General features: G+C 41.0%; 1 protein-coding gene across 6 annotated transcripts in view; it reads right to left on the reverse strand.

The window, feature by feature from the left end:
- Positions 1–8970, reverse strand: part of Aebp2 (AE binding protein 2) — a 220777-nt gene extending 211807 nt beyond the window's left edge. For 2 of the 6 annotated variants that reach the window (XM_078015135.1, XM_078015133.1), the window contains exon 1: positions 8114–8965. In XM_078015135.1, coding sequence (XP_077871261.1) covers positions 8114–8784 — 671 coding nt within the window. In that variant the 5' untranslated portion in view covers positions 8785–8965. Of the gene's footprint in view, positions 1–8113 lie in introns of all 6 variants that reach the window. The other 4 variants (XM_078015136.1, XM_078015134.1, XM_078015132.1 and 1 more) reach the window with 4 other exon arrangements.
- Positions 8971–9360: the final 390 nt, after the last annotated feature.

Genomic DNA, 9360 nt, shown 5'->3' on the forward strand with positions numbered 1-9360 from the left:
CATTCACCCATCCACATCCAGAACTAAACTATCACTTTAGTTCTAAGGCCAGTATAAAAACTACATTCACAAACGCAAACTTTTGTGACTGGGTTACAAAAATGAATATAAGGCTAGGAATGTAGCTCATGATAGGAAGCATGCTTAGCATGTTTGAGGTCTTGGGTTCAAATATTGGCACACACACACAACCCAAAACACAAACACATCATAAATTCAACATATAGTTAAATCACTGTATATCCCCATAACAGCAAAACATATTCCATATTCCAAAGCCTTTACAATCAATGCATACCAGTTTCATATTAAAAATGACTAAAATTAAAATGTACTATGAGGCATTTCAGATCCATTAGAATGCAGTTACATTACAGAAAATTGATTAAACAAGGCAAGACAGGGTGAGGCCCAAAGACAAATTTGCTGAAAACCGACAAACATCCTATCTCAAATTGTTTCCCCCCCCCCCCAGATGGTTGAATGCTTGCCTCGGATGCACAAGGCCCTTGGTTCATTCCCCAGCACCATTAAATAAATAAATAAATGTTAAAAGAAAGCTAGATTAAAATATATATTTTTATGATGAAATACTTTAATCTACCATAGCACTTTCCAAGTTTTTGCAGTACTCCTTTGCAAATATTTGCCATACATTTAATGCTTGATATAGCACTCTTTTTTGGTATTACAAACCTTACACTACTTCATAACAATGATTCATTCAAATGCAAACAATAAAAATAATCATTACTAACACAATTCATTTGTGCAGAATCTTGTCTCCTACACTCATGAAGTCAGGACTTGGTTTTCCTTCTTCACTGCTTTACTTCCAGCATCTGGCACAGATGTAGTATCTGGCACATAATGGGGATTTTTTTAAATAATTATTTTATTTATTTATTTGTATACAATGCTAAGGATCAAATCCAGTGCCTCACACATGATAGGCAAGCGCTCTGCCACTGAGCTATAGTCCCAGCCCACATAGTGGGAATTCTACGAACATCTGTAGGAAAAAATGCCTATCAGATAGTGAACCCTTAATTATTTTGCTAATATTTTACAAGTAATCCACCTAACAATCTTACAGACTAGGAACTAGTATTGTCCCCCTTTGATTTTTTATTTTTAATTTTATTTGAGACAGGGATTCAATTGCACAGGCTGACCTCAAACTTGGAATCCTCCTGCCTCAGCCTCCTGAATAGCAGGGATTACAAGTGTGCCCCCACACACACACCTTTTTTTTTATGGCTTTTCTCTTTAGGCTGAGAATGATTTTTTGTTTATGTTTATTTTTATTTTTTTATGTGGTGCTGGGGATCGAACCCAGTGCCTCATGCATGCTAGGCAACACTCCACCACTGAGCCGCAACTCCAGCCCTGTGTGCCCCTCTTTTACAAAAAGAGACATCAGAAGTTATTAAAGATAGTAAATAAGCAAATCCGATTGTTGGCATTTCAATTTATTGTTAGTGGTATCTGAGGATTCACCATACCCAAGGTATTATTAGGTACTACAGAAACCTAAATGAGCAAAACTGTCCCGACTTCAAAAATCTCATTCAACAGGAAAGACTAAGCAAGCATTCAGATAACATGGTTCTATAGAACAGTTCACAGGATTTTTTTTTCTTCCTCTTTTTGTAATGAGGATAAAACCAGGGGCACCCTATCAATGGGCTACATTACAATCCCACTCCTTTTTGAGACACTAAGTTGCCCATGCTAGCCTCAAACTTGCAATCCTCTATTCTCAGACTGCTAAGGTGCTAGCATTACAGGTGAATACCACTGTTCCAAGCTCACAAGATTCTTTTAACAGAAATGATGTCACTAGTACCTCAGAAACACTTTAATAATGCAGGTGGTGACACACACACATATAATCCCAGCACTTAGGGAGACTGAGGCAGGAAGACTGCAGGTTTGAGGCCAACCTGGGAAACTTAATAAGATCTTGTCTCAAAATAAGAAGTAAACAGGGATGGAGATATAGCTCATGAAAGACCACTTAGCTAGCATGTGTGAAGCCCTAGGTTCGATTCCCACTACTTTAAAAGGAAAAGCCAAGTTTAAGGCCAGGAGAGCATTCATTGCAGAAATTTGATGGGCTATAAAGGGTTATGTCAAAATTTTTGAAGAAATTTATCAGAAACTATACATAAAAAGAAAAAAAGCTTACCTGCTAAGTGAAAATACACAAACATGAGCAGATATATTTGGGTCATAAAAGATCACTATGGCTTCTTTCTCATTCTTTATCAGCTCACTTGGGAGAAATGGCTACACAAACAGCCCTACGGAGATGTTGAGCTAGTAAGATGTTGAGCCTTCTGCTCAAGAGCTACATAAGTGAGCCACCTTTGATGATACTTCCTGTCTCACTGCAGTGCTACCAATACCTTGGCTGCAACCTCATGAGAATAAGCCTTCAAGTTGCTAAATTATGGGGAAATTTGTTGCCCAGCATTAAACAATAGGTTAAGGAATGAAATCTGTTCACATTAGACGTAAGGAAGTTTTCTGCTAGGAGCTACAGAAAAATCTACCTGGATTAAAAATCTAACTCCAATAGCAAGATGGATGAAGTGGGAAGCATTCTGTCCTCTCTCTCACAAAAAAACAATGTCCTAAACATAGTAATACCTGTGTTTGGTAGCAACCTAGCCTACATACAGGACTTCCTAACTGACCCAACAAAATAGTCATTGTGTATTGTTTTTTTTTTTAAAGTTCCTTAGAACCTCTCCATATAAGTACAATATTGAAATCTGTGGGGGTTTTATTGTCCTTGTTTCATTTTAACACTGCCAAATCTTACTTAACTGAAAGCAACAACATGTTACCAATGAAAACTAAGAAATATTGGAAGCTCTTTTTCCTACGTTTCATCAAAATAAAAGAGGGTGCTGAGTGTAGTAGATACATAACTGTAATCCCACCTCCATGAGAGGCTGAAACAGGAGGATCACAAGTTTGAGGGCAGCCTGGGAAATTTAGCCAGACCCTGTCTCAAAATAAAATTTAATTCAGCCAGGTACAGTGGTACACGCCTTTAATCCCACCAGTGGGAAGGGTGGGTTGGGGGGCCCTAAGGCAGAAGGATTTCAAGTTGAAAGACAACCTCAGCAACTTAGTGAGGATTAAGTAGCTTAGGGAGACCCTGTCTCAAAATAAAAAGGGTTGGGGATGTGGCTCAGTGGTTAAGCACCCCTGGTTTCCATCCTTAGTACCAAATAAATCATAATAATTTTTTAGGGGACAGGGGTGCTGGATATATACCACAGTGGTAGAGTACTTGTCTGGCATGTGCTAGGCCCTGAGTTCAATCCCCAGTACTGGGGTGAGGTGGGGGAGAATCTGGACTGCTAACAGCTGCAATTTAATTAAAATGGGTAGCTAGTCAAGCAGTAGCACATGCCTATAATCCCAGGGACTCCAGAAGCCGAGGCAGAAAGATCAAGAGTTCAAAGCCAGCCTCAGCAATGGCAAGACACTGAGCAACTAAGGTGAGACTCTGTCTCTAAGTAAAACTTCAAAAAAATAAACAGGACTGGGGATGTGGCTCAGTGGTTGAGCGCATGAGTTCAATCCCCAATACCAAAAAGAAAGGGGCAAGGGGTAGCTAGTGAAAGGGAGTTGTAGCATCAAGTAGGAACAACATATTACTTTACGCAAAGTATTTTATTGACTCAATTATACAAATCTTTAGTAAATCTTTTTTCTTTTTTTTTTTTGGCAGTGGGGAGGGGGGTGGTGCTGGGGATTGAACCTGGGGCCTTATACATGCAAGGTAAGCACTCTACCACCTGAGCTATACCCCCAGCCCTCCTTAGTAAATCTTGACAACCTCAACATGCAATGTTCCAGTTCAGATGTTTAGTCTTTCTAATCATCTTACTGGGATACGGGACTATATAAACAAATTTTCTTAATGTCCAAGCAAGCTATATCTCAAAATTTGCAACCTGTAGGGCTAGGAGTTCCAAACTCTGACCCATAAAATGATAAAGGCCTATGCCCTTTGCTGACCGTTAATTCTATACTAAATATACCCGTTCTTATTAATTCCCAATGCTTATGTATGCATCTTCCACTTTACATCTGGATTACTCAGAAAGACTGATAATTGAAAGTTATCTTAAGTTTTTTTTTTTTTGTAGTATTAGTGATTAAACGCAGGGGTGCTATGCCTCTAACTACATCCCCAGCCCTTTTTATTTGTTTGAGACAGGTGTCACTAAGTTGCCCAAGCAGGCCTAGAACTTGTGATCCTCCTGCTCAGCCTTCTGAGTCACCAGGATTACAGTCATGTACCACCAGGCCAGGCCAATTTAGCTTTTTCAAAATAAGTTATGGCTTATACTGGAGGAAGAAAAAACAACCACCACTACAAAAGATAGGCTGTTGTCAAATTAACCATATAGATAAGAAGCTAAGAGCAGTACTTTCATAAATCTAATTCAACAGCAAGTACTATAATAAGTTCACAGGTATTTTATGTTTAAAATTCTATTTTAAAAAGTTAATTTACTACTTGAAACTGAGACTATGTCTCCTGTTTTCTCATCTTCCCCCACCTAACCCCCAAGTACTGGGGATTGAACCCAGGAGCACTCTACCACTGTGCTACATATCTACAGACCTTGTTATTTTTTCAGACAAGGTCTAAGTTGCCCAGGCTGACCTCAAACTTGCAATCTTTCTGCCTCAGCCTCCCTAGCAGCTGAGATTACAGGCATACACCACCATGCCCTGCTTTGACATTATCTTTTTAGTATCAATACATATTCAGTACAAGTGTGGCATTGAATTACTATTTGGATGATTCACTCAACAAATGTTTCCTAAATTGATTTTTTTCCCTAAATGTTTTTTTTTTTTGAGAAGGGGGGGGAATTTTTTAATATTTATTTTTTAGTTTTCAGTGGACACAACATCTTTATTTTATTTTTATGTGGTGCTGAGGATCGAACCCAGCGCCTCGCTCATGCCAGGCAGGCGTGCTACCGCTTGAGCCACATCCCCAGCTCCTCCCCTAAATGTTTTTATATAACAGATATTAGAAAACAGAAATGAGAAAAAGGAAATGATGTATTAAAAATAATTTTTTCAAAGTTAACTTAGTATCATAAGTTATCTTAGTTAACTTTTTTAAAAGTACCTAAAGTTTAGATTCAAAGTAAAAGAAAAGCTAAGTTTTAGTGGGGTCACACAGCTAAATATACCCCCTGAAGAAAATTCTATTATCTGCATTACATAAGTAATATTATATATCAACTTTAGATTTTCAATCCAAAATAAACACATTTATAAATTTATCACTGGCTTTAAATAACTTTCATCTAGGAAAAATAGTCAATATTTTTTGTACCAAGTGTCATTTAATCATTTTATAAATTAGTCACTTTTCATTACTCAATACTTTCAATACATGTCTGTAAATGACATCTCAGGTCACAAACTCTAGTCTTGATTTTAATTCTCTTAAATAAACCAGCACACCTGTAGTCTGTCACTTGGTAGGCTGAAGGAGGAAGGAAGATTGCAAGTTCAAAGCCAACCTTAGCAAATAAGTCAGACCATCAGCAACTTAGCAATACTCTGCCTCAAAATTAAAAAGTAAAAAGGGCTGGAGGGTGTAGCTCACTAGTAAAGTGACCCCTCTGTTCAATTTCCGGTACCAATAAATAATAAAAATAAAAAGCACCAACAAAAATATTTAACAAATTTCAACAGCCTAAAGCACATCAGATAAAAAAGTATAATATAATTTCAAAACAACAGAAAAACAGAATAGATATTCCAATATAAACAAAGTTCTAATGATAATAGAATTGTTGTCACAGGAGTGCTCCAATATTTTAAAAGTACTTTAATACTACTATATTCTTCCACCAATTACAAAAGATTACCATGAAATCAACCTATGATATCCACATAGAGTTGTGTGATCTGAAGTATAGCTTGTAAGAATTACGAATCCTTCCCAAATTTAAATAACTCTGAAAACAAAATAACTTTCAAAATTAACAAGGTTATTTCAGAATATAAAGACCACAGTCCAGTTTCACTAGATAGGTTTTTCTCATACAAGTGAAAATCTACCAGCATGAAGTAATAAAACTATAATATTTTGCAGTCTCTAGTATTTAAGCATTAAAGTAAATTATGTTTGGTTATCATGTTTTAATCCTTTTTTAGACTTGGAACACCAATTTTTCTCCTTACTCTGAGATAAGGTATAAAATCAGATATTCAAATAAATATCTAATAAATATCAAGTGAAACCAAAATTTCACTTGACTAATATATATAATTCATTGTCTCCTGAATTGACATAATAGGTAGATGTTAATTAAAACAAAACTGAAACATACCACTTGTTATTTAAGGTGATTTATTATAACTCTCCTGAAGTGGAGACACTGAACTTGAGAACCTTTGTTCAGATTCAGCTCTATCATTTCCATGCCATACACACAAACTGCTTCTTCATCTGTTAAATGGAAGTCAAAATATTACCTATCTTATACTATAGTTTTGAAGAAGAGGTGGAGACATTTAAACTGCAGTGCAAGGCAAACATCTGTCACATTATCTATTCTAGGTAAACAGGAAAACTATGATTGGATGCTGATAGCATAAAGTCAACTTTCAAATGTGTAGTGCTATCAATGAAAAAATATAAATAGTAAAATGATAAATAGCACATGCTTCATTCTGGAGTTCACAGCAATTTTTAATTTTCTGATGTTCTCCTTCCTGTCTATCTCTGTGCCTATACAGTTCAAAACCTTTCTTAAGGTTTAAATCACTTATTTTATTCTATATAAAGGTATCTTGTTAACTACCTATTAAAGTAAATGTCAAAAATAATTTAATATTAGATTTTCAAAATATTCCAATATTTGAAGTCCTTGGAGCATTAACTATACGGAGTTCATTTTTATCAGTTAACAATCAGAATTCCTAAAACTTCAGAATTAAACTTTTAAATTAAAATCACTATCAACTTTTTAAAATTCTATTGCTCATTAAAACATTAGCAGATAGTCAAAATAAATGCTAACATACTTTAGAAGCAGAATATGCATGATTTCATTCTTCTTTTTGAAATACATTAAAAACCCACTACTTAAAATATTAAGTATTCCAAAGAGATAATAACGGAAGCACATATTATTAGAACAAATTTCTTAAATATCCTGGGGGAGGAAAATGGGGGATGCTTTTTTGTCAGTTTCCAGTTACTTCTAAAGAGCTTTAGAAAAATACTAATTGCAGACCTCACCAACACACGACTAAATATTATCAATCAAACCATGACTCTCATGGTGAAATACTACCATGTAATAAAGATTTTAAGCTACGTACTGTTTTACCTTCATGAATACATTGTGTTACCACTTCAACTCTCTTTGAGGGAAGTTATTTTAAAAGGCTATTAATTCACTATTCTTTTCCACAATGATTTTTGTGTTTTCAACTTTCTCCCAGATTTGATCAGAAAACAAATAAGACAGATTAAAATCTCGTTGGAGACCGCGTTACTGAGTATAAATATGGAATTTTGGTGGTAATGATTAAATATAAAACAATTCTTTTTTTTTTTTAAGTAGAAAAAAGTGATAGTTGGGGTCTCCTCCCTGGACAAGGAAGTTCTGTTAAATCCAAGCGAGACCAGCCATATTGGAAAACACTTGTCAATTATAGTTCTGACAAGTGTTCACGAACACGGTTGGATGAAGCTAACCTTGTGTACCGAGGTGTACATCAAGGCCCTCTTCTGCTCCGCCAGAGGGTCTGGGCCTGTTTGGGGATTGTCTCCGAAGTTAGAGCAGTCCTTAGGTCCGAAAGGAGTGCGGAGCCGAGGGGAAAGAGGGCGGGGAAAGGAGAGTTGGGGGGGAATGGTTTGAGAGTTGGAAGCCGCTATCCGAGAGGGGCGCGGCGGCGGCCAGGGATTTCCGAGTTGAGAGCCTGGGGGAGGGGCCGAGAATTCGGGGAGCTGGGGAGATCACGGCAAAAAGTCCCCTTGGTCCCTGTGAGGGGTCCAGGAGTTCGAGGAGAGGAAGGGAATGGGGAAACGCTTCGGTGCACTGACCTGTCTTCCGAGTCCATGCGGCTCAGAGGTTCCCCGTCCGACGACATCTCCAGGCTGCCTCGCCGGCCCCCGGAGGTCGCGCTGCTTCCGCCTCCCCCGGTCCCGTAGCCTTCGTCGCCGCCGCTAGAGACGACGCTACTACTACTGCTGCCGCCCCCGCCGCCGCCCTGGCTGCCCCGCGGTCCCTTGGGCTCCTCCAGGCCCTCCTTGCCGTCCCCATCCCCGCTGCTGCTGCTGGCGGCGCCGGGGCTCAGCGAGCGCGTCTCGTCGCTGCTACTCGCGCCGCTGCTGCCCACCAGGCTCTCGGCGCTACTCTCCTCCTCACCCCCGCCGCTGCTGCTGCTCTCGTCCTCTTCCTCCTCCTCGTCTTCCTCCTCGTCCTCATCCTCCCCGGCCTGGCTGGCGCTCTCAGGGCTCGGCTCCGACATCGTCTCCGCCTCGCCGCCCCCCACTCCGCCGCCTCCTCCGCCGCCCCCACCGCCGCCGCCGCCGTTTAGCAGCAGCGCCGCCACAGCCTCGGCCTCCGCCTCCTCTTCCTCCTCCTCCTCTTCCTCCTCCTCCTCGGGGGGCTCAGTCCGGCCCCGCGCCGCTGGGCTAGGGCTGCCGGGGGGCAGAGGGCTCAGGCGGGAGAGCTCCTCCAGGTCGGCCATGTCGGTGATAGCGGCGGCCATGGCGGCGCCAGCTCCTCCTCCTCCTCCTCCTCCCCGCCGCCACCGCCTCCCTCTCTCGACTCTCGCTCCCTCGCCCCCTCCCAAACGCCCAAAACTCCGCTGCCGCCGCTGCAGAGCAGGAGGAGGGCCCGCGAGCTGCGTCAGCCTGCACACGCGCTACGGAGCCCGCGCGGGGACAGGCGCGCGACTGCGCGCACTCACGCGGAGAAGGCTGCGCGCCTGCGCGGCGGCACTAGAGGGCACCTCCCCCGCGGCGAGTTCTGCGCCCGAACCCCCTCCGGGCCCCACAGAGTGCTCAAGAGTTTCCTCGCGGCCTTCCCACGCCCTTCCAGCCCTCGCGGCGGAAAGCTGGCTGGGGATTTTAACCGCCCTCCGAGTTCTCACGATTAAGTCATTCATTCAGGGGGTGTTTGGGGAGTGTCCCCTAGATGCAGGCGCAGAGCCAGCAATCGAACAAGTGCCTGGCCTTCTGAAAGCTTACATTCTACGAGAAAAGGCAATTAAAATGAACAAAATGAGAATTACGATACAAGATATTAAATCCACGTGTGCAACAGAGTGCCACAGGTTTTAATC

The sequence above is a fragment of the Ictidomys tridecemlineatus genome, chromosome 6 (genome assembly GCF_052094955.1).
Source record: "Ictidomys tridecemlineatus isolate mIctTri1 chromosome 6, mIctTri1.hap1, whole genome shotgun sequence".
Lineage (NCBI taxonomy): Eukaryota > Metazoa > Chordata > Mammalia > Rodentia > Sciuridae > Ictidomys > Ictidomys tridecemlineatus.